This window comes from Lemur catta, chromosome 14 (genome assembly GCF_020740605.2).
Source record: "Lemur catta isolate mLemCat1 chromosome 14, mLemCat1.pri, whole genome shotgun sequence".
NCBI lineage: Eukaryota > Metazoa > Chordata > Mammalia > Primates > Lemuridae > Lemur > Lemur catta.
In genome coordinates, this window is record NC_059141.1 from 50,239,471 (window position 1) to 50,265,920 (window position 26,450).

At 36.5% G+C, this 26,450-nt stretch overlaps 1 protein-coding gene across 2 annotated transcripts in view; it reads left to right on the forward strand.

Annotated features, from left to right (window-relative positions):
- ASCC1 (activating signal cointegrator 1 complex subunit 1) overlaps positions 1-26,450 on the forward strand; it is a 95,757-nt gene that overhangs the window by 11,313 nt on the left and 57,994 nt on the right. For both annotated transcript variants that reach the window (XM_045569200.1, XM_045569201.1), the window contains exon 5: positions 1,022-1,200. In XM_045569200.1, the coding sequence (XP_045425156.1) occupies positions 1,022-1,200 (179 nt within the window). The remainder of the gene's footprint in view (positions 1-1,021; positions 1,201-26,450) is intronic.

Genomic DNA, 26,450 nt, shown 5'->3' on the forward strand with positions numbered 1-26,450 from the left:
TTTGCTATAGTAAATTACTAGTAATTAATTTTTGCCACAGTATTTTTTGTAATTTAGGTAAAATTAACATAAAAGAAAATTCCATTTGTTTGCCCTTAACTTTTTATTAATTGTATTTTTCTTTTTTATTGTAGTAAAATACACATGACATAAAATTCACCATTTGATCTTCTGAAAATGTTAAATTCACTGGCATTTAGTACATTCACAATGTTGTGCTACTATCATCACTATTTCCAGAATATTTTTTCATCCCAAAAGGAAATTCTATACCTGTTAACAGTCACTCCCTATTCTTCCCTACCCCCAGCCCCTAGCTATCACTAATCTGCTTTCTGTCTCTATGAATTTGCTTGTTCTGTTGTATCCATTTCCTATAAATGGATACATACAATATGTGGCTTCTTGTGTCTAGCTTCTTTCACTTAGCATGTTTTCAAGGTTCATCCACATTGTATCACGTATCAGTATTTCCTGAGAAATTTATTGCTGAATAATATTCCTTTTTATGGATATATCACATTTTATCGATCTGTTCCTCAGTTGATGGACATTTGGGTTGTTTCTACCTTTTGGCTATTATGAATAGAGCTGCTGTGAACATTTGTGTACAAGTTTTGTTTGAACACCTGTGTTTACTTACTTTAGGTATCCCTAGGAGTGGAATTTCTGGGCCATAGGGTAATTCTATATTCAACTTTTTAAGGGATGACCAAACTTTACAATAGTGGCTATACTATTTTATATTCCTACCAGCAATGTATGAGTGTTTGTTTTGTAGCTTTTGAACTCATTTTTCTATTTCATAAGCTGGTCTTAAGGATATTGTATTTTCAAGCCTGATTCTGCTTAAATTGAATTCATTAGTAGCTTTCTTACACATGGCATTATTCCCTGTTAAGATTTATGTACTCATTCAGAACCTTTTTAGCTCCCCATAGATGACAGTATCAAGAAGTCACCTGTCTTAAAAGCATTTGGGAGTCCTTGAGCATGTTAACCCTTTTTTCTTTGCTTGTAGTAATCACTGGCCAGCATCGAAATGGTGTCATTTCAGCCCGAACTCGGATTGATGTTCTTTTGGACACTTTTAGAAGAAAGCAGCCCTTCACTCACTTCCTTGCCTTTTTCCTCAATGAAGTTGAGGTTCAGGAAGGATTCCTGAGGTTCCAGGAAGAAGTACTGGAGAAGTGTTCCATGGTAAGCAGCAGCAAAACAAAAAGTTAAAAAAAAAAATCAAATATAAAAAGAGTACAAAAATGGTTCATAAATCAAACAATAGGAAGATACAAAACTCTTCCCCCACCAAAAAAGGTAAGTATTTCTGATGGTTTCTTATAATACTAAAATGAAAAAAAAAAGTATAGACATATTAGTCCATAAATTTCTATATATTACCATAATATCTTTAAAAAATTTCAAGACACAAAAGGCTCATCCTAATATATACTCTATTCTGCACCTTTTGGGTGGCAGTGTTAATGAGATGCCATTATGTGTGGATTTTCTGCTTTCTGGCAGTCATGGTTTATTTGAGGTTGGTAACTAAAAGACAGATTTGCATATAGAATTATCATATAACTGAAATGGTTGTGACCAGAATAAATAGCAGATAATCCAGATTAAAAAACAAGTTTTAAAACTCCTTTTGGAAATAATTTTAGTCGATTTAAAAAATTTTATGAAAGCAATATATGTTTATTATAGAAAATTCAGAAAAGATTAATAAAAAATCACCCATGATCCCACCACTGAGAAATATTATTATGGCATATTATATATACCTATGTGTATCAATGTGTTTATGCACACATATACATTTAAAAAATAAAATTTAGCTTGTATATGGTCTTATAGTCTGCTTTCTTTGAAACAGCATTATACAATAAACATTATTTTGTCAATGAACAGAAACCTAAATCTTTTACCTTTGCTTTGGAGATGAGGTAGGAAACTATAGCAGTGATAACTAGTGTAATGATTTCATTAACTGTTCAGATGACTTGATTTTTTAATGGCTACTTACTATTCTATTATATGGATGTATAATTATTCAACCTTTATTGTTTCTATTTTCATTATTACAAATAATGTTATTATGAGTATTGTACATACATTTTTTCGCACTAGTCTGATTATTTTCTTACTTAAATTCCTAAAAGTGGAAAAAGAGTACGTATGTGTTTGAGTTTTTTGGTATGTATATCATTCAGATTACCTTCAGGAATATAGCACTTTATACTCCAAACTAGAGTTTTCTTTATGTTTCTTTTCCCACTTTTGCCTATACTGGGTGTTATTCTTTTAAGATTTTTTTAATAATCCAATTGACAAAATACTAGTTCATTTGCTTTATTGTTTATTTGATTATTTGTGAGATAAGATATTTTCATATATTTAATTCTGTTGTTTCTTCAAGTCTTGGCCCATTTGTCTTTGGGAATATTCTTTTTTTAAATTTATTTGTAAGAGCTTCATACATATGTATTAAGAAGATCAGTATTACTTCATAAGTTACATTTAACTTTTTATTTCCTTTAGAATATATTTTGATATATGGTAAGAGATAAGGCTGTAACTTTTTTGAACCCTTATTTAGTTAACCAATTATCCCCTGAAGAATTAAAATTTTTCAATTTTATCTTTAAAATTATTTTACAGTAAAATTGACTTTTGGGTGTATGTTTCAGGGAATTCTAACACGTTTAGATTTTTGTAACTACCACTACAATTAGGATATAGAACAGTTCTACCCCAAAAACTCCTTCATGCTGTCATCACTGATCTCTTCCTCACTGTAGTTTTGTCTTTTGGGGAAGGTCATATAAATGAAGTCGTACAGTAGGTAACCTTTTGAGACTGATTCCTGTCACTCAGCATAATGCCTCTGAGATTCATTCAAGTGGTGTGTATCAGTAGTTTGTTCCTTATTATTTCTGAGTAGTATTCCACTTTGTGGATGTGCCATGGTTTGCTTATCCATTCACACACACTGGTGGACATTTAGTTTTTTTTTCAGTTTTTGGCAATTATGAATAAAACTATAAACATCTGTGTATAGGTTTTTGTGTGAACATAAGTTTTCATTTCTTACAGTAAACACCTAGGAGTAGGATTTCTGGGATATATGTTAGGTGTATGTTTAACTTTTATAAACTGCCAAACTGTCTTTCAGAGTGCCTGTACCATTTTGCATTCCTACCAGTAACATGAGAGTTCCAATTGCTCTCCATCCTTGTCAGCATTTGGTGTTGTCATTATTTTTTATTTTAGCCATTCTAGGTGTGTAGTGACATCTTCTTGTGGTTTTAATTTGTGTTTCTCTAATGGCTAATGAGGTTGAACATTTTGTCATATGCCTTTTTTTTTTTTGAGTCAAAGTCTCACTCTGTCCCCCTGGCTGGAGTCCATTGGTGTCATCGTAGCTCATTGCAACCTCCAACTCCTGGGCTCAAGTGATCCTCCTGCCTCAGCCTCCCAAGTATCTGGGACTACAGGCATGCACCACCATACTCAGCTAATTTTTCTATTTTTTATACAGACAGGGTCTCACTCTTGCTCAAGCTAGTCTCAAACTCCTGGCCTCAAGCAATCCTCCCTCTTCAGCTTCGCAAAAGTGTTAGGATTACAGGTGTGAGCCACTGTACCCAGTCCTGTCATGTGCTTTTTTGCCATCCTTATATCCTGTTTGGTGAGGTGTCTGTTCATGTCTTTTGCACATTTTAAAATTGAGTTGTTTTCTTCCTGTTGAATTTTTAGAGTTCTTTTTATATAATATAGATTTAAGTCCTTTCAAGGATATGTGATTTGCAAATATTTTCTCCCGATCTATAGCTTGTCTTTTCATTCTCTTATCAGTGATGAAGTCCTGTTTATTAATTTTTTCTTTTATGAATTGTACTTTTGATGTTATGTCTAAGAACTCTTTTCCTAACCCTGACATATGAAGCTTTTCTCCTATATTTTCTTTTAGAATTTTTATGGTTTTGCCTTTTTATATTTAGATCTATGATCCAGTTATTTTTTTTTAAAAGGTGTGAAGTTTAGATCAAGGTTCTTTTTTTGCTTATGTTTGTGTATGCTGTGCTTTCTTGATCTTGTAGTGAACAGAGAAATAAAAGCATTTGGAATAAAATAAAATGTGGTTTATATCTTTGATTCTTGAAACAGATGACTTAGATCTGATTCTGGGTTCCTCTGTCTGTGTGGACTTGGGCTAATGAACTTCTCCAAAACTTTACAGCCTACTTGCGAGTGCTGTAGGAAGGATTAAATTAGATAACATAAAGTACTTAGTATGGTGCTTAATACATAGAAGCATTTAATAAATGACAGCTGCTACTCTTGTTGTATTTATTGCCAGTTAGGTTGAAGTTGATAGTATTTTCTGGAGTGTGAAGAGTAGATGAAGGCTAGTTTTGACAGTTGTGGGCTATGTCAGTGGAAATGTTTTGGGTTTAAAATTTTAAAAGATCCCTTCCTTCTTTTCTTTCCCTTCTCTTTTTCCTTTCCTTTTCTTTCTCCTGTCCTGTGTGTATTGCTAAAGTTGGTCTTACGTGTTAGAATATGGTGAGAGAGAGATATACAGGTATAGAAGTATTAGAAACCAAGTACTTCTGTGGGGCAAGAGGTGAGTATTGGTAAAACTGATTATTCAGAAAGGACGTTGTGGTGGTGAATACATTCAGATTGGGCAAATATGAGAGATAGCCTGGCCTTAGTATAGAATTGTATAACCCATTTTTGAGTGACTAACTTGCTATTTATGTGCTTAAACAAGGTCATATGTATAAGTCAAATACTCAAATATGTATGTGGATGTTATTATTAGTGAGCCATCAGAACATCATTTTTCTCCTTAACATTTCATAGCAAGATGATTTCATTCTCGGTGGGAATGGAGGGTAGGTGGAGATTAGGAACACTGAAGTTTCAGTATAGGCTGGTAATTTTGGACGGAACAGGAGCTGGTAAGTTTTGAAATTATTATTATTATTATTTTAGAGATAGGGTATCACTCTGTCACCCAGGCTGGAGTGCAATGGTGTGACCGTAGCTCACTGTAATCTCGAACTCCTGGGCTCAAGCAATGCTTCCGCATGGCTAGGATGATAGGCATGCACCACCATGCCCCAGTAATTTTATTTTTAAAATTATTTTACCTTATGAATACCAACTAATTGAAGCTCAGTCATTGTATATATTCTTTGGAATGTTACAAATACCTTGCATGAGACAAGCAGGTTGTAATCAATTAGCCCGTGTGTATGTGTGTGTGCGTGCGCGTGCATGTGTGCACACACTTACATTCAGTTTCTCACTTTTCTTTTGGCTGCTGACAAGGGCTGGCAGGGAACAAATATTGGAATTACTACTTTAATTTGGCCAGAATGAGATTGTCTGCCATGAATGTCATGCTGGCCTTAATCAGTCCAAAGTATTTCCTTCCTACTTTCAGGGAGACTGCATACTGACATAGGCTTAATAGCCTGCTTCCTGGCATTAAATCAGGCCCTGATAACAGCTGGAAATAAGCATCACATAAAAGAGGAAATAAATACGGGACCATTATCTACATTATACGGAAGAGAGTTTTAGTAAGTTTCATTCTGGTGTTAGAATGGCAAGCAGATGGCTGTGAAAGCCTGTAGTCATTTTCTAGTAGTACTCTGCATCTGTGACCCAATTCAGGTGAGTTCCCTTCTAGAAGCTTTGAAGAATGTATACCTGTTGGAGTTGTTTCCTGATAGACTGTGTGATGGTATTCAGTCTTGTTTTGGTTCCTCTGAAACTCATTTGACATCTTTGATAGAGTTTCCTCATCTCTAAAATAGGGAAGGTCTCAACATTCCTTTGCTTAATAACATAGGAAAAAGATAACATCTCTTGGCACAGAGTTGGCTCATAAATTTTTTTTTTTTTGAGACAGAGTCTCACTCTGTTACCTGGGCTAGAGTGCCATGGCGTCAGCCTAGCTCACAGCAACCTCAAACTCCTGGGTTCAAGCAATCCTACTGCCTCAGCCTCCCGAGTAGCTGGGACTACAGGCGTGCACCACCATGCCTGGCTAATTTTTTCTATTTGTATTTTTTAGCTGTCCAAATCATTTCTTTCTATTTTTAGTAGAGATGGGGTCTCACTCTTGCTCAGGCTGGTCTCGAACTCCTGACCTCGAGCAATCCTCCCGCCTTGGCCTCCCAGAGTGCTAGGATTACAGGCGTGAGCCACCGTGCCCGGCCTCATAAATTTTTTTGAGTTTACATATGTGTTTGTTATATACATTTATTAGCCAGGTGCAGTGACTCATACCTGTAATCCCAGCTACTTGGGAGGCTGAGGTTGGAGGATCACTTGAGCCCAGGAGTTCGTGGCTAGCCTGGGCAATACAATACAGCAAGACCTCATCTCTAAAAAAAATTATGTTATACACTATTTTGTAATTACCTTATTTACTTAATAACATGTTTCAGGTCCGTACATAAGAATCTAATTCCCAGTTTTAATTGTGAAGTGCTCTATGAGTATGCCCTAAATTATTTATTTAATCAATCCCTTACTAATGGAACGTTAGAGGAAATTATTTCTGTCAAATAATGCTGCAGTGCACATCTGTATCTTTATGTCTTCGCTGATTTCTTTGGGATAAATTCTAAGAAGTAGAATAATACAGGTTAACGGAGTGCAAACTTTAAATTTTTTCAGTTTTTTCCTTTCTGTTTTAAAAATCAGTTTTATTAAGTTATAATTTACATGAAATATAATGTACCCATTTTGAGAATACCGTTTGATGAGTTTTGACAAGTGTGTACACTAGTGTAACAACTATCACAAACAAGATATAAAATATTCCCATTACCGCCAAAAGTTTTATCTTTGCGGTTGGTCTCCACTCCTTGCCCCCTCACCTCCTGCCAGTGATTTCAGTCAACCATTAATCTGCTTTCTGTTGCTATTAGCTATCCCTTTTCTAGAATGTCATATGAATGGAATTTTACAGTATAGAGTTTTTTCTGTGACTTTTTTTGGTTCAGCATATTTTTGAGTCATTCCTGTTGTGTGTTACAGTAGTTTGTTTTCATTGCTGAATAGTATTCCTTTCCAGGAATGTACCAGTTTCTTTATCTTTTAATTTTGATTGATATTTGGGTGGTTTCTCATCTTTGGCTATTATAAATACGGCTATTATAATAATTTGTGTGCAAAGCTTTGTGTTAAGTATATGTTTTTATTCTTCGGTAAATATTTAGTAGTATAATTGTTGGATCAAGTGCAAATATATGTTTAGTTTTATAGGAAACTAACTGTCAGATCTTTTCTCAAAGATTTTGCCGTTTTTACACTGCTGCAAATGATGTATGTGAATTCAGGTTGTACCACATTCTTGCCAATATTTGGTGGTGTCTGTCTTACTTTAATTTCACCTGTGCTGGTGGGCATCTCATTATGGTTTTTGTGTACATTTCCCTCGGCTAATGCTGCTGAGAGTCTTTGCATGTACTCATTGGCCTTTTGTGTATCTGCCTTTGTGAAGTACCTGTTCAAATATTTTACCTGTTTTTTTTAATTGTTGGTGCTTTAATTTTTTATGATGACATATTTGTAACAAAATTTACATTTTAACCATTTTTAAGTATACTCTTTTGCCCAATTTCAGTGGTTTTTTTTTGTTTATTTCTTACTATTGAATTGTAAGAGTTGTATATTCTAAATACATGTCCTTTATCAGATCTATGTTTTATGTCTGTTTTCTCCCAGTCTGTGGTTTGTGTTTGATTTTCTTACTAGCATATTTTTTAATTTAGAGCCTGGAACTCCTGGGCTCAACTGATCCTCCCATCCCAGCCTTCTGAGTAGCTGGGACTACAGGCACACACCCCTATGCCTGGCTTAATAGTATTTTTTACAGAGCAGAAATTTTAGGCTTTTTTGTTATGACAGGGGTCCATTTGTCATTCTGTGGCGAATGTATCTTGCTCTTACTCTGTAAACCTATAACTTGCTTTTGCTCTATAATCCTATCTTTCTCTCCTCGATTAACCTTGTTTTGTACTTACCTTGAAAACAAAATAGCAGAAATTTAAAATTTTCATTGTATCCAATTTTTTTTTATGGTTCATTCTTTTTATGTTGTATCTAAAAAAAAAAAAAAAATCTTGGCCGGGCGAGGTGGCTCACGCCTGTAATCCTAGCACTCTGGGAGGCCGAGGTGGGTGGATCGCTCAAGGTCAGGAGTTCGAGACCAGCCTGAGCAAGAGCGAGACCCCGTCTCTACTAAAAATAGAAAGAAATGATCTGGACAACTAAAAATATATATAGAAAAAATTAGCCGGGCGTGGTGGCGCATGCCTGTAGTCCCAGCTACTCGGGAGGCTGAGTCAGTAGGATCGCTTAAGCCCAGGAGTTTGAGGTTGCTGTGAGCTAGACTGACGCCACAGCACTCACTCTAGCCCGGGCAACAAAGTGAGACTCTGTCTCAAAAAAAAAAAAAAAAAAAATCTTTGCCCCAGGGTTTTCTTCTGTAAGCTACAAACTACAAAACTATGTTTTATGTTTAGGTTTAGGATTCATTTTGAGTTAATTTTTTATGTATGGTGAGAGGTAAGGATTGAAGTTCGTTTTTCTCATGTACATTGTCTACTTGTTCTAGCACCATTTGTTGAAAAGACTATCCTTTCCCCAACGAATGGGGAACCTTTGTCAAAAATCAGATGACCTTAGCTGGGCACAGTAGTACGCACCCATAGTCCCAGCTACTCAGGAGGCTGAGGCAAGAGTGTCACTTGAGCCCCAGAGTTTGAAGCTATAGTGTGTGATGACCTTGCCCATAAAAAAGCCAATGTACTCTTGCTTGGGCAACATAGTGAGACCCCATCTCCAAAAAAAAAAAAAATCAAATGACCTTATTTGTGTGGGTCTGTTTCTGGACTTTATTCATGTATCTGTCCTTACACCAATACTACACAGTCTTAATTACTAAAGCTTCATGATAATTCTTCTAATCAGATAGTGAAAGTTCTTCAACTTTGTTCTTCTTTTTCAAGATTGTTTTTGTCTATCCATGATCCTTTGTATTTCCATATAGATTTTAGAATTAGCTTATTAATTGCTACAAAAAGCCTGCTGCGATTTTTATTGGAATTGTCTTGAATATATGGATCAATATTGGGGAGAATTAACATCTTAACAATGTTTTAGTCTTCCAGTCCGTAAACACAGTATATATTCACGTGTTTAAATCTTCTTTAATTTCCCTCAGTAATGTCTCATAGTTTTCAGTGCCCACATTGCACATGTATCTTATTAAATTTTAATCCTTTTTGTTTTTTGATGCTATTATAAATGAAATTAGTTTTTAATTTCATTTTCTAATTGTACTAATTAAACTTGTTGATACTATTAAAATTATCCTAAGTTTTTCATGTTTTGGGATGCCATTGTAAATGGTATTTTTAAGTTTTAGTTTTTAATTTTGCATTGCTAGCTGGCTCTGTGGGATAGCACACTGGACTCCTAGTCAAGCCTGGTGTAGTTAATTTGCATTGCTACTGTGTAGAATTACAATTGATTTTTGCATATTGACCTTGTATCCTGTGACCTTGCCTAATTCACTTGTTAGTCTAGTAGTTATATATTAGTTTGCTTATTATTTAAGTTTAATGTAAAGTATAGATTTTTCACAGATGCCCTTTATCTGGTTAAGAATCCATTCTGTTCCTAGTTTACTGATAATTTTAAAAAGTAACGACTGGGGTTAAATTTTATGAAATGCTTTTTCAGTTTCTCAGGGATGAACATATTTTTTTTCTCCGTAGTATTATATAAATATGCTGACTTACATTCATTTGTTTTTGAGCATTAAACTAATCTTTCTCTTTACATAAACCTTACTTGGTTTTGATGTATTATTTTTTATATGTTGCTGAATTTTATTTGCTAAAACTTTATTAAGGAGTTTTACATTTATGTTCATGAGCAATATTGGTTTTAGTATTCTTGGGATATCTTCATCTGGTTTTAGTATCAGGGTAAAACCAACTACCTGACTTAACCACATGAATAAAATGAGTTGAGAAGTGTGTTCCTTTCTTCGTGTTCTGAGAGTCTGTGTAGGTTTGTATCAGTATTATTTCTTCTTTAAATGCTTGATAGAATTCACCAGTAAAGCCAGCTAGGTCTGTAATTTTGTGAAAAGGTTTTAAATTGTGAATTCAATTTCTTTAATTGATTTAGGACTATTCTAGTTATATGTTTCTTGAATGTGCTTTGGTAGTGTGTGTCTTTCAAGGAATTTGTCCATTTGTTTAAACTTTTGAATTTTATTGGGTATAGTTGCTCAAAGTTTTTTTGTTATCCTTTTAGTGTCTGTAAGCTCTGTAGTGATATCCCTTCTTGTATTACTGATATTGGTAATTTGTGTCTTCACTGTCTTTATTCCTGGCTCTGCCTGGCAATAGGTTTATCAACTGTATTGGTCCTTTCAAAAAAACAGCTTTTGATTTGATTGATTTTCCTCTATACTTTGTCCATTTTGTTTCATTGATTTCTGCTTTTATCTTTATTATTTTATTTCTTCTGCTAAGCTTTGGTTTTAATTTAGTACTTTTTTGGGCAGACCTTTCTTCTTTTCCAGTATAGGCATTTTATTTATTTATTTATTTATTCACCTATTTATTTAGAGACAGAGTCTCCCTCTGTCACCCTGGGTAGAGAGCAGTGGCATCATCATAGCTTACTGCAACCTCAAACTCCTGGGCTCAAGCGATCCTCCTGCCTCAGCCTCCCAAGTAGCTGGGACTGCAGGCATGTGCCATGATGCCTAGCTAAGTTTTCTATTTTTAGCAGAGACGAGGTCTTGCTCTTGCTCAGCCTGGTGTCCAACTCCTGAGCTCACGCAATTCTTCCATGTTGGCCTCCCAAAATGTTGGGATTACAGGTGTGAGCCACCACTCCTGGCCCAGTGTTTTTTTCTTTAAAGAGTCTTTTTTTTTTTAAGAGATGTGATCTCGCTCTGTTGCCCAGACCAGAGTGCAATTGTGCAATCATAGCCTGCTGCAGCCTTGAACTCCTGGGCCCGGGAGATCTTCCTGCCTTAGCCTCCCACGTAGCTGGGACTACAGGCATGCACCATCACGCCGGACTAATTTTTCTTATTTTTTGTAGAGATGGGCTCACTGTGTTGCCTAGGCTGGTCTCAGACTCCTGTGATCCTTCTGCTTTGGCCTCCCAAAGTGCTGGAATTACAGGTGTGAGCCATCGAACACAACCTTTAAAGAGTCCTAAACTTTGTTCTGGAAGGTAGTTATTTGTCAATTAGTATAATCATTTCAAAGATTGTTTTTAAAGCTTAAAAGCTTTAAAAAGGACATATGTAGAGTACTTTTTACTGTAGGGCTAATTTAGCTTCACTACTAAGATGTGACCCTCTTGCAGTCTCTATTCAGTCCTCTGTGAGGTCTCTCTACTCTGGCTGGTGGCAACTTGAGTGTTTCCCTGCTGCTTGAGCTTTGGGAATTGTTCAGCTTATAGCTCCCCAATTGTTTTTTTATCTGGTCTTGTAGGTTTCACCCTATGTATGTACGGATTGTTATTCAGCTAAAGTCTCAAAGAGTCCTTTATGTAGATTTCTGGAGCCCCTTTTTTTGCATAGCTTCCCTCTTCTTCAGTAATTGGCCCTGCAAATTTTATTCACCTTAGCATCCCTGAATTCCACTTTTTGTCACCTCAACTCAATGGAAACACTGGGCTTTGTATGGGTTACCTGCTCTGTGCCACTATTTGGAAATTGCCTCTATGCAGAAAGCCAGGGTAGATCTGAGTTTTTGTTTCCTCCCTCTGTCTTAGGGACCACAGTCTGGTACCATTTGTTGTCCAATACCTGAAAACATTTGTTTCATATATTTTATCTAGTTTTCTAGTTATTGATGGTAGGAAGGCAGGTCCTATAGGAGCTAATTCTTCATGGGCAAAAGGAACAGTCCTAATACATTTTTAAAAATACTGAAATAACAAAATTTTTATTTTTAAAATTTATTTTTTTTCCTATTTTAATGAGATACTTGCTCTGGAAAAAATCATATTTTAAAGGGTACATTTCATTGGTTTTTGCTATAGTCACTGGATTATGCAATCATTGCCACCATCTAATTCCAGAATATTTCCATCACCCCGAAAAAGAAACCCTATAGCCAATAAGCCATCCCTGTCTTTCCCCAGCCTGTGACAACCACTAATCTACCTCTGTCTCTATGAATTTGCTTATTTTCAATATTTCATATAAATTGAATTATGCAATGTGTGGCCTTTTGTGTCTGGCATCTTTCAATTAAAATAATGTTTTCAAGGTTTATCTATGTTGTATCATGTAATACTGCTTCATTCCTTTTTAGGGCTGAAAAATATTCCGTTGTAAGTATATACCACATTTTATTTATCCATTCATCAGTTTATGAACATTTGGGTTATTTCTACTTTTGGGATATTATGAATAATGCTGCTATTCATGCATTTTTTTCTGCTAATCTGTAATATTATAAATAAGCCTGCATTTCCCACTTTTGTTCTTTATAATTATTTGCTGTCTTATATTTCACTCAATTAATATTGAGTGAAATATAAGACAGCAAATAATTACAGAGCTCTTGCATTTGTGTTAGGCAGTGTTCTAAATGCCGCATATATTTGTTCAATCTTCAGTCCATCCCCATGAGATAGGTATTTATATCCCTTTTTACTAATGAAGGAATGGAAATTTAGATAGGTTAACTTGCCTAAGGTGCCAGAGCTAGTGAGTGCCACAGTGTTAAGTAGAGCAGATGATACAAGGTTATGTAGGATCTAGTATCTGCTCTAATTTATACAATTCAGTAAAATAAGTAGATGGCATTAGTCAAGGTGAGACTCTTTATCTTCTAAAAACTTTTTAATCAATATTACTAATGTTTTGTTTCTTTTTTTTTTTGAGAAGGCAAACTTATCCTCCTTTATGACTCATGTCAAATATGTCAAGTGCTTTTGGGATCTTTGGGATGAAAGGTTCTACTGAGGCTGGGTACGGTGGCTTACGCCTATATAATCCTAGCACTCTGGGAGGCCAAGGCAGAAGGATTGCTTGAGATCAGGAGTTTGAGACCAGCCTGAGCAACAGCGAGACCCTGTCTCTACTAAAAATTAGGCATGGTGGTACACACCTGTAGCCCCAGCTATTTGGGAGGCTGATGCAGGAAGATTGCTTGAGCCCAGGAGCCTGAGGTTGCCATGAGCTGGGCTGACATTGTGGCAGTCTAGCCTGGGTGACAGAGTGAGACTGTCTCAAAAAAAAAAGTTCTGTTGAAAATGAGTTTATCAGTTTACATTCATACCTTCCCCTGTGAGTTTTCCATTGCTGTGTAATAAGTTACCACAATCTTAGCAGCTTAAAACCACACCCATTTATCATCTCACAATTTTGTAGTAGTTCCTTAGGTCTCCAGGTCAGAAGACCCAGTGAGCTGACTGGATTCTTTGCTTAGGCTCCCACAGGGCCAAAATCAACATATTGGCCAGACTAGTCTCTTATCTGGAGTCTCTTGGGAAGAATCAACTTTCAGGTTCATTCAGTCCGTTGGCAGAATTCAGGTCCTTGTGGCTGTAGGTCTGAGGGCCCTGTTTCCTTCGCACATAGCTGCTCTGGCTTCCATCAAATCCATCTTGTGCTTCAAATCTCTGACTCCTGCCACCAGCCAAAGACTGCTTTTTAAAGAGCTCATGTATATAGATTAGGCTCATTGGGGTAATCTCTCTCTTTTAAGGTCAACTGTACTATACAACATATAATCGTAGGATTAATAAATTATCACAGTCACAAGTTCTACCTCCAGTCAGGAAGTGGGGTCAGTTATACCAGGCTGAAGGTTGTTGGGGGTCATTCTGAGAATTCTGCCTACCATAGCCATTAATTTTCATTGTTAAAGATTGTTATGAAGGTCTCATTTCTGGCACAATAGACAACTTTCTCACTCCCAGGTCTCATCCTGTCCTATTACCCTTCCTTGAACTTCTTTCTTCCTTTAAAATAGTTTTCCTCTTTCCCCTCTTTGGTAGCATGCTTATCCTTGACCTCATCCTTGATTCTCCAAGGAAACAGAATTTACCTTTCAGGATCGCATTTCCTGAAATCACCTTCCTTTGTGCTCATCAGTTATATAAGAAATATTGTTTGACTGCAAACATTATCACCATCATCCCTGTCCTTCAGCTCCCTAAGTCTGAGTATTTAGTGTAGGATTTAGCTGCTAACAGACATTGGCAAGGTATTCTTCATCTATGTGATCTGCAGATAAACTGCACTTTATTTTTTCACTCTTTCCTCTCTTGCATTAAGATTCAAAGATGTCTCACTGTCTGCAAGTTCAAGAAGTATATTATAACCCTGTATATCTCTCAATCATTTTGTAGCTCGTAATGCTGCTATAATTCCACTTTATCTCACAGCAGGGTCCAGTAGAAAGCACATCAGTAATGAAAAACAGTAATTCAAAACTGTGTGTAGTGGAACATTCTGAAGGCTTATAGATCTGTATGAAGCAACAGGGGATTTCTCAGGCTTTCTGGAGAACCTGAGTAGGTGATAGTTCCAGAAACTACGTAATTCTTCTCCTGTTGTAGTGTGAAGGCTGACACTGGGAAGAATGCCTAATGGGTCTGTATCCCCCCAACTCCCTCAGTTAAGACTATTTTTTTTCCAGTTAGTATTATTCACTGAAGAAGAAAATGTTATGTATAAGCTTTAGTGTATAATTTAAAATTCTTTGTGTATAAGGGGAGCTGTAGGATTTGTAGTTATGAACTAATTTAGAATAAAGATGAGTTAGTTGTCTTTGGTTGTCAGAAAAATTGTAAAACCCCTGAGTTCTGATGTTGGGTAGGAAAGTAAGAAAAGATGTTTACAAGAGTCATACATTGTACCATTTGGATAGAGATGGTACTTAATGAACAAGTTTTTGTTTTTTATGCATTCATACACTATTTATTAAATGTCTGCCATATACCAGCTAGATGTAATATATAGGACATATGTGTTATGTACTAACAGTGTACTCTACCCTTAAGGATTCCATACTCAGGGAAGGGGTGGAAATAGACTTCTTACGAAAATAGTTACAGTGTTGTGAGATAAGTGCTATTAGAAGATAGGGTAGTGGGTACCCAGAGGAGGGATTCAGTAGTTGTTGGAGAAGCTTATAAGGAAGTTGACACTTGAACAGTCTTGAAGGAAGGACAGGAGTTTGTGCCAGGCTGGCAAGAGGGGTGGTAAGCATTCTGGGCAGAGGAAATGTCACTTGTGAGATATTCAAGAGAGAGTGAAGAATTTCTTAAGACTGGAGCCTAGAAAGTGAGTAGAGTAGGGAAGAGGTAGGAGTTAAGAGTGGAAGGTTAAATGGCATCCAGGTTGTAAATGGTCTTATTATGTGGGTTAAGGATTTTGAATGTTTCCTACAGATAGATAGAAAGAAACTAGCTAAGATTTTAAGCAGGGACTGTGATGAACTTAGCATCATAGAAAAATAATTGAAGGCAATGTAGAGGATGCATTGAGAGTTAAGGAGTGGGATACCAGAGACCAGTACCAGTTAGGAGGCTATTGATATTGTCTATTGAAAGAAAACTAGGATCTGTGGCATGTTCTGGACTAGATACAGTCCAGAGATATTTCAGAGGCTTTCTTTAAAGTGGGGATTATAATAGTATTTATGTTACAATGTTGCCATGAAGAGGGAGTTAGTAAGTTTAGGGTATTTAGGGCAGAGCATGGCATGCAGCTAATGCTGAATAAGTGTTACTTATTCTTGTAATTATTATAGATATTGTTATACCAAATAGGACTTGTAATAATCCCATGGAGGCAAGGGACAGTGGCATCCAGAAGCTAAGGATCCAGCTTGAACGGGTGTTGTACCATTAAGCCTTCACAGACATCAGAGTGATCAGGGTCTGTCTTTGGGAACACAGGTTAGTAGATGCTTGCTAACTAGTGCTTTCAAGTAATTTGTGGAGGAATAGTTAAGCCTTTAGAAAAGTAGCCTTAAGGATTTGTTGTGCACATCTAAGGGAAGTAGGTTGGTGCATCCTTGAGTGAGGGGAGATGCTCTTCACTCCTCTTTACTGAGTAAAGATATTTAGATGATGCATGAGAAATTCTTTTCTCTCATCAGTATAAAAGCTGATGCTTGAATATTTGTCCTTGTTTTTAAGAACCTGGAGAGGTTCTTTCTCATAATTACGTCTGAATAGATAGAATTTATCAGCCAGAAGAATCAAAGCCTTTTTTCTTTTTTTCTGAAGCTTATATAACTTAACAGGGTATTTCATTAATAACACATAGAGACTCTCAAATCAAAGTCAGCTTTTCTGAACATTCTTAAAGAATAGTGGAAATGACTCAGCAGAGCCTAATTTAGCTTCCCATGCTGCTTTGAAAGGGAGAGCAAAAATGATATTTGTCTAGTGTTACATGGTCATGTAAAAAGAAGAGGGAGAAGCCTGTATTTATTCCATTCTACTGTGTGTCAGACACTTCACATGTATTTCATTTAGTCTCCAGAATAAACCTGAGAGGGAGGTATTGCCTGTTTTATAGATGATGAAATTGAATTTCAAAGAATCTGAGTAACTTGCCTTGGGTCATGCTGCTGATAGGTGGCAGAGTTAGAATTTGAATTTAGGCCCGTCTGGTTGCAAAGCTAAATGCTCTTTTCACCACTTTGCCTTATTTGAATAACTTTCATATGTGAATGAGGTTAGTATCACCTGTTAGAAGTGATTCTACAGAATTTGGCCATTAAAAAAAGAAAGAAAATATAATGAGCATAGAGGAAACATGCTTATTTCCTCCTTTTGTTTGAATAGAATATCAGGAAGTGAATCGGTACATCCCTCACAAATATCAATTTTGTTAGCAGGTAATTATTTATAGGTTCATGGGAACATGTACAAAGTTTATAGGACCTTTGACTTAGAGGCAAACTAGTCTATGTCCCTTATTTTACAGAGGAAGGAACTGAGGCCTAGAGAAATGAAATAATTTCCCTAATTATAGCTGGATCGTGACAGAGTTGGAATTAGAACCCTGGACTCTCTAGTCCAGGTTAAAGGCCTTTTATAGTTAAGGCACAAACCTTTGTTATTCCTGGAATTCTGAAAACATGATATATGTGAATATAATTTGAGGATTATTTTTTGTCTCTGGCAATTGGCAGGTACTGTCAAGGCAGCGTGCTATAAATTGTTTTCATTCTGGATGCTACACATTTGGATTAGATTCTTACAAGTCTAAGTCCGAAGAGAGGCTTCCCTTCTGCTTGCTGACAGCTCTCGCAGATGCACCAGGGTTATGTCTCATCTGCATGGAAAGGACGGTTGAGCTTTAAGGAAGCAGACAGAGCTTCACGGTGGGCTAATCCATACTACTCTCTACTGGCCTTTTCCCCAATCTTGACATTTCTAGATTTTGCTATCTCTTGTTAATTGTTCATACTGACAGCATTGCTAGCAGTTCTGCCCCAGTGGAGCCTGGAGTGCTGGGTTAAAAGTGAACTCAGTGAAGGGCCTGTGATGAGGTGGTGATTGCTAGTGATAAATCATGAGCTGCAGTTTGAATGAGAGGGTTAAGGTCATGCACCTGGGACTGCTGAGTCAGCAGGTGAACTGTGACTTAGGCCTGTGCATAAGCTTTTTGTGGAGGAAGCTTTTGTATGTGTGCATTTTCCCTGCTTGGATGAGGCCTTATTTAACAAATGAAGAAACTGAGGCTAAGAGATGTTGTGACTTAGCCATAAAGAAACATGTTTATTTTCATCTAGACAAAACTACCCCAGGAAATTCTTGTTACTTCACCCTTTGCTTCTCCCTGCTGGGTAGAAGGTCAGTACCATTAGAATTTTCAGGCGCCAGCCTGGGTGGCCAACCTAATGGAGTAAAATAGTTCCAACTCTGAGTAATGGCGAACTTGGAGCAGGGCCCGGTATAATTAAACCCCTGGAGTAAAGAATTTGATGTTGGTCTTTATTCATCTCAATGAACGGGCTTGTGGTGGAAATCTGATATATTCTGAGCAAAGAAAAACAGTGGCTCTAGAGATTTATGCAATTACCTTGAAGATTGTTTGGTTCCACATTAAATTTAGATAATTCAGTAAAAGTTTTTCTTGGTAGATGGTGGTGTAAGGGCAAAATTTAGGTTGTTTCTCCATTCATTAAGAGACTGTCTAGTAGGGTTACTTGTAAATTATATAGCCTGCCATAGAGTTAAAGGCTATTTGAACACTATGACTCAAAATTACCCCAAAGACTTCTGATTGTGTGATTTTTAGGTGACCTATCTGTTCATTGTCCTGCTCTGTTGCATTCTGCGTGTTTTGTTTCCCAGTATTCCATATTTTCTTGGCAAGTGAAGTCAAGTTGACGTGGTAGGTTCCCAAAGGGTAAGGTAAGGGAAGCAAAGTTGAAGAGCTTCCTTTTTCTAGCCGAGTATTAGGGTGGATTATGAGCGAGAAGGCCAAAGAATAAGGAGAAAGAGAAAGGGAGAAGGAGCGATAAAATTATGAAAGAAACTGAGATAACAAACTGGGAATTTTAAGCCATTAGGCCAGTTTTCCTCCTTAGTCTGCTAATCATTTTCAAGTTGACGTAAGAAGGTGCTTGAATGCACTGTCAGGGATTTAGAATTGAGTCTGGCTCTATCAGTGAAGTCTTGATTTCGTGTGACAGTGACAGGGCATGTCTTGTCCTGTTTTCCTCTCTCTAGTCACTTTTTTTTTAAAAGAGGAAATAGTGTAATTTTACCCTTAAAAGGCCTCAGCATTTATAAAAGCTTGAAAAAAAGTTGTTTTCCCTTGACATTTGTGCTTAGAGTTTTCTTTTTTAAACTTTTTAATTGTTAAATATAACACACATCAGAAGACTATACAGAACTGTATAGTTACTATTATTTTTCCTTTCAACCCATAAGCAATCTGTGAGGAGACATTTTAAGACTATGCAAATACTCTGCTCAACAAATTTCCCCTTAGATTTAGCAGCCTGAATCTTGCTATGAGGGTTGCAAAATTATGATTTTCAAACTCCAGTATTTTCTCTATATTTATCAGTTGGCATTTGGTATTCTACTGTAAGAAACACCTCTCCCTTCTCATCTGTCTGTCTGTGTCTCTCTCTCTATCTGTCAATCATTGATACAGAATCATACATTTGTATTTTTTCAATAGCTTATAAGTTATGCTTATTAATTATTTTGGTGCTCAAACTGTCGTTAATTTAACCGGTGGTTCCTATGTTGGTGACACGCCTGCCTTTTTTTTTTTTTTTAGTATTTCCATACTTTATGGCATAAAAAGCTGTTCCAGGCTTATCTTTTACTTTGTTGTCACAGCCCTGGAATCAGCCATTTCTCCAAAGAGCCTTGGTTCCTTTTATTGGGCAGTGATATTAGGACCAGACTTGGGTGCCAGGTATGCTCAGGATATCTTTGCCTTTAGGCTCTTTCAGAGGACAGATCTAGGAAGCATATGCATGTATATATATGCAAATACACACAGACATAATGTACATATACATGCATATACATGGGCATAAATGCACATATATACTTATTTTTTGAGATAGGGTCTCACTCTGTCATCCAGGCTGGAGTGCAGTGGCCCGATTGATCATAGCTCAATGTAACCTTGAATTCCTGGGCTTATGTGATCCTCCCAGCTCAACCTCTCAAGTAGTTAGGACTATAAGCACATACCACCATGCCTGACTAATTGTTTAATTTTTTGTATAGATGGGGTCTTGCTGTGTTCCCAGGCTGGTCTTGAACTTGCCTCAAGTGATCCTCCTACCTCATCTTAGCATCCCATAGTAGTAGGATTACAGGTGTTAGTCACTGTGCCTAGCCAATATTTTAGAAGTCAAGAGTTCACCAAGATAGCTCCAATTCCAGGCCATCTCCATATGGTTCTTCCTTGCTCTTTCCATATTTGTATGTTTCTCCTTCCACAGTTAGAACCCTGCCTTGCAGCATTAGCAACACCTTTACTCATTTGCCCAGTCCCGTGATACCTCTAAAATAGTTTTGATTTGCTTTGCCTATACCTCTATAAGAGTAAACCTATTCAGGATTTGTTTGTAGCTCCCCCTCCACCCAACCCCCATATATGAAATCAAATATTGTGTTCATTAGTTCTTCCTTTCTTACCCACTCTAGTGTGGATTTGGTATTCATTTGAACTATATAGTTGGGTTCATTTTTAGTTCACTTTTGAATTTAGGTTTCTTTTCTCTTCCCATCCTTGTTAATTTAATTTCATTTTTGAATATGTACACCAACAACATTCTTCCAAAAATCAAAACTATATAAAAGACATACATATTTAGAAGTGTCACACATTCTTGTATTTCTTCTGCCCCATTCCCCTCATCCCTTCTAGCTAACCAAGGACATTGTTCTTTAGTTCATTGATCCTGTGGGTTTTTTTCTTTTTCTTTTTTTTTGGTAAAGATAAGCAGATATATTTATGTTTATAGGTTTTCTTATTTTCCCTTTTTTCTTGCATAAATGGTAACAAAATATATATGCTCTTCTGGACTTTGCTCTTTTATTTAATATTGGGTTCTGAAAAATCATTCCTTATCAGTTTATACATAGTTTTCAACCAATCTACTATACTTGAGCATTTAGGTAGTTTGCATTATTTTGCCATAATGCTGTAGTGACTAATCTTGTGCACGTGTATTTTAAATTGTTGGAGATGTATCTTCAGGATAAATTCCTAGAATTAACATCATTGGGTGTATTAGTGTGCTCAGGCTGCTGTCACAGAATACCACAGTCTGGGTAGCTTCAACAACAGAAATTTATTTTCTCTCAGTTCTCGAAGCTGGAGGACTAAGATCAAGGTGCCAGCAGGGTTGTTTTCTAGTGAAGCCTCTTCTGGGTTGCAGATGGCCACCTTTTTCTGTGTCCTCACAGAGCCTTTTCTCTGTGCCTTATATAAAGGAGGAAACACCAGGAGTGTGTTTCTTCTCTACATAAAGACACCAGTCCTGTTGGATTAGGGACCCACCCTTATGACCTCATTTAACTTTAATTACCTCTTTAAAGACATATCTCAAGACTGTACTCTCAGGGATCATTTCTAAAGTTTGTTAAAGGCCCTGTCTCCAAATACACTTACCTTGGGTGTGAGGACTTTAACATAATTGATTTTGGTGGGGACACAATTGAGTTCTTAACATCGGGTCAAATGTATCACAAGATGCAATACAAATGTATCTTTTGTTTTATTAGATACTGCCAAATTTCCCTCCAATAGGAATTGTACCATTTCACATTTTCAGTAGCAATGTACGAAAGTGCCTGTGTCCCCATAGCCTCCCCAACAGAGTGTATTATTAGGCTTTTTAATTTTTGTCAGTGTGGTGGGTGAGAAATGGTATTCAGTGTAGTTTTATTTTACATTTCTTTTTCTTTTCTTTCTTTTCTTTTTTTTTTTTTTTTGAGACAGAGTCTCACTCTGTTACCCTGGTTAGAGTGCAGTAGACCTTTGTTTTCATTTCACTGTGTGGAGTCCTAGGAATGAAATGGCTAGATTGTATTATAAATTTATGTTTAACTTTTTGAGTAACTGTCAAACTATTTTCCAAAGTGGCCACACCATTTTACATTTTACATTTATACTTTACCAAGTGGCTGCTCAGTTTCTCCATATTCTCACTAACAATTGTTATTGTTTTTCTTTTTGATTACAGTCATTCTAATGGGTGTGAAGTGATACCTTATTTTGGTTTTGATTTGCGTTTTCTTAATGGCTAATGATGTTGAGCATCTTTTTCTGTGCTTATAGCCGTTAATGTATCTGCTTTGGTAAAATGTTCAAATCTTTAGCTCATTTTAAAATTGGATTGTATATCTTTTTATTGTTGAATTTTAAGAACTTTTTATATATTTATATTTATCAGACATGATTTACAAATTTTTCTCCTAAATATTTTTCTCTGTGGCTTGTCTTTTCATTTTCTTAATGGTGTCATTTGAAGTATAAGTTTTAAGTTTTAAATTCTGATCAAGTTCAATTTAGCCATTTTTTCTTTTATGAATCATGCTTTTGGTGTCATATCTAGGAAAAGACAGATATTAAAACCACTTTTCTTTCATAGACTTGTGAAATTTTCTTTATTCCCATGACTAATTTAGTGATTAGAACAATTTATGTTTGAGTTTTGGTGAAATGCAAAAGGACTTGCCTCTGGATGGTGGTCCTATTGTTCCAGCCTCCTTTGGGCAGCTGTTACCTAGAGAGGACATATAATATTGATCAAAAATACAGGCCTTGGGCTGGGTGTGGTGGCTCACACCTGTAATCCTAGCACTCTGAGAGGCCAAGGCAGGAGGATCACTTGAGGTCAGGAGTTCGAGACCAGCCTGAGCAAGAGTGAGACCACCCCCCTACTAAAAAAAAAAAAAACATAGAAAAAATTAGCCAGCATGGTAGCACACACCTTTGGTCCCAGCTACTGGAGAGGCTGAGGCAGGAGGATCACTTGAGCCCAGGAGTTTGAGGTTGCTGTGAGCTAGGCTGATGCTGCAGCACTCTAGTCCGGGCAAAGAGAGACTCTCAAAAATCCCCCCCAAAACCCAGAAAAACAGTCTTTGGGTTTTGACTGTCTGGGTTTGAATTTCAACTTCATCTCTTCCTAGCAATGTTACCTTGGAAAAATGGCTTAATTTCCCAGTGCCTCAGTTTCCTTGTTTGTAGAATGTGGATGATAATAGTATTTCCCTTATAGGACGTTTGTCTATAGTTATAGAAAATGTCTGGAGCTGAGTAAGGGCTCAACAAACATTAGCTGTTATTGTTAGAGGAACAGTTCTCAACTGCAGTTTAGGATGGAGTTGTGCATACTGAAATCATTTGGGAGGGTTTCCATGCCTTCTCTAAAGTGACAGGTTGTGCTAAGGGTTAGAATAGCTGGGGTGATAAGCCTTGCATTTAGTCTTCCTTGACACATTTAAGGCTGATTGTTCCTTAAAATCACTTTCATTTAATGAAGCAATTTGGGTTAATGTGTGGAATCACAAAACTCTTCATCAGATGTAAAAATAGCTCAAGCTCCATTAACACTTAGAAAACGAATAATCTATTAACTGCTGTTGCCAAGGCAGAAATTAGGCAGTAAGTTGTAGGCAAACCAAGAGTAGGATGTAAGCTATCCTCATTTGATAAATACATTTCTCTGCCTTTGGGGCATTTTATTAGGTTAGGGATCTGGTTATATGCAGTAAGAACTTGCATTTCAAAGGTAGAATTCCTGCTTCATTCCTGGATTGGAAGAGGAGTTTCAGCTTTTTTTCTTGTTTTCATTTGCAGAATGAGATTAATGAAATTTGAGACCTACTTACCTTTAAAAGTAGGTCACAATCTGATATGAGTGTAGTATCAAGAATATATAAAGAATTCTTACAATTCAACAATGACAAGACAATTTAAAAGTGGGCAAAAGATTTTAATAGACATTTTCCCTAAGATGTACAAATGTCTAACAAGCACATGAAAAGGTGTCAATATTATTGGTCATTAGGGAAATGCAAATCAAAAGCACAATACAATACCACTTTATACCCACCAGGATGGCTATAATTTTTTTAAAAAGGAAAAAATCATAACTGTTGGTGAAGATGTGGAGAAACTGGAACCTTCATACATTGCTGCTAGGAATATATGTTAGTTCAGCCACTGTGAAAAACAGTTTGACAGTTCCTCAAAAAGTTAAACCTAGAATTACCAGATGACCCAGCAGTTCCACTCCCAGGTATATACCCAAAATAATTGAAAACATATATCAACATAAAAACTTGTGTATGAATGTTTATAGCAGCATTATTCATATTAGCCAAAAGGTAGAAACAACCCAAATGTCCATCAATAGATGAATTTATAAATAAATTGTGGTACATACACTAGACTATTATTTAACCCTGAAAAGGAATGAAGTACTGATAATGCTACAACTTGGCTGAAACTTGAAACATTACACTAAGTGAGGGAAGCTAGTCACAAAGGTATATGTTACATGATTCCTTTTACATAATATATCCAGAATAGGCAAATCCAAAGGAACAGAAAGCAAATTAGAGGTTACTAGGGGATGAGGCATAGGGAATGGAGTGTGATTATTTATTTAATTGGTATGTTTATGGGGTAATAAAAAAGTCTTGCTACTAAAGAATGCTGGTGGTTGACAACATTGTAAATACACTAAATACCACTGAATTATGCACTTTAAAATGGTTAATTGTATGTTAAGTGAATTTCGCTTCAATTTTTTTTTTAAAAGGGATTCACAAGCACCTTTTGTGCTTCCCAGAAGCAAAAGTTTTGAAGTGCAAGAAATGATGATGGCAGAAAAGGATGACCATATTTGGTGTGGCAACTCCTGTGTTTTTCATAAAAAGTTTTTTATTCTTTGGGGAAAGCCCATAAGGGGTCCAGCTGTTCTGGAACTAACACAGCTGGTAAGGAAGAAAAGATATTCCTGGCACCTACATTTAGATGGCATTCTGTTTTTCCAGGGCTATGCCATTCTATCAGGCTACCATTTCCTTTTTTTAAAATGTTTTATTGAGATGAAATTTACACATTCAGTCTGAAGGCATGATGAAAGAAAAAAATTTTAAAAAAGAAAAAAAATTCACACAGCAAAATTAACCATTTTACAGTGAACAGTTCAGTGGCATTTAGTACATTTACAGTGTTGTGCAGCTACCAGCTCTATATTGTTTCATAACATTTTCATCACCCCAGAAGGAAATCCCATAACCATTAAGCAGTTGCTCTTCATTCACCCCTCCCCTGGCCTCTGACAGCCACTAATTTGTATTCTGTCTCTATGGATACTAATTCTAGATATTTCATCTAAATGAAGTTGTCTTAGTCCATTTAGTGTTGCTATAAAGGAATATCTGAGGCTGGGTAATTTACAAAGAGAAGAGTTTTACTGGGCTCACCTTTCTGCAGGCTGTATAAGAAGCATGGTGCCAGCGTCTTCTTCTGGTGAGGGCTTAAGGCTGCTTCCACTCATGGTGGAAGGTGAGGGGACCTGGCATATGCAGATCACATGGCCAGAGAGTAAGCAAGAGAGTGAGGGGAGGTGCTAGACTCTCTTTTTAACAGTTAGCTTCCAGCAACTAATAAGAGTGAGATCTCACTCGTTACCATGAGGACTGCACCAAGCTGTTCATGAGGGATCTGCCCCTGTGACCCACCCAATCACCTGCTATTAGGCCCCACCTCCAACATTGGCGATCATCAGACTTCAAGCATGAAGTTTGGAGGGTCAAATATCCAAACTCTAGCAGGAATCATACAACATGTGACCTTTCATATCTGACTTCTTTCCCTTAGCATAATGTTTTAAAGGTTCATCCATGTTGTAGCATGGATCAGAATTTCACTTATTTTTATGGCTGAATAATATTTCATTGTGTATATATACCACAATTTGTTTATCCATTCATATGTTGATGGACATTTGGGTTATTTCTATCTTTTAGTACTTCTGGGAACATGCGTATACATGTATTTGTTTGAGTCCCCATTTGAATTCTTTTGGGCATATACCTAGGAGGAGAATTGCTGGGTCATGTGGTAATTCTAGGTTTAACTTTTTTAGGAACTGTCAAACTCCTTTTCACAGTGGCTGAATCATTTTATCTTCCTAGGAACGAAGTATGATGGTTCTGATTTCTACTCATGTTCGCCAGCACTTGTTATTTTCTGTTATTTTGATTCTAGCGAGCCTAGGGGGTATGAAATGGTACCTCATTGTGGTTTTGATTTGCATTTCCCTAAATGACTAATGATGGTAAGCCTCTTCATGTGCTTGTTAGCCATTTGTATTTCTTCTTTGGAGAAATATATATTCAAGTCCTTTTCCCATTTTAAAATTAGGTTGTCTGCCATTTTGTTGTTGAGTTGTATGAGTTCTTTATATATTCTGGATACCAGACCCTTATCAGATAAATTATTTGCAGATATTTCTGCCATTCTGTAGGCTATTTTTTCACTTGCTTGACAATATCCTTTGATGCACAAAAGTTTTTGATTTTGATGAAGTCCAGTTTATCTATTTTTTTCTTTTTTTGCCCATGCTTTTAGTGTCGTATCTGAGAATTCATTTCCAAATTTAGGGTGATGAAAATTTAATTTTATTCTTCTAAGAGTTTTATGGTTTTAGCTGTTATATATTTAGGTCACTGATCCATTTTGAGTTAATTTTTGTATGTAGTGTGAGGTAGGGGTCCATCTTCATTCTTTTGCATGTGGATCTTTAGTTGTCCCAGCATCATTTATTGAAGAGACCATTCTTTCCTCATTGAATGGTCTTGGCACTTTGTTGAAAATCAGTTGGCCATAGTTGTGTGAGTTTGTT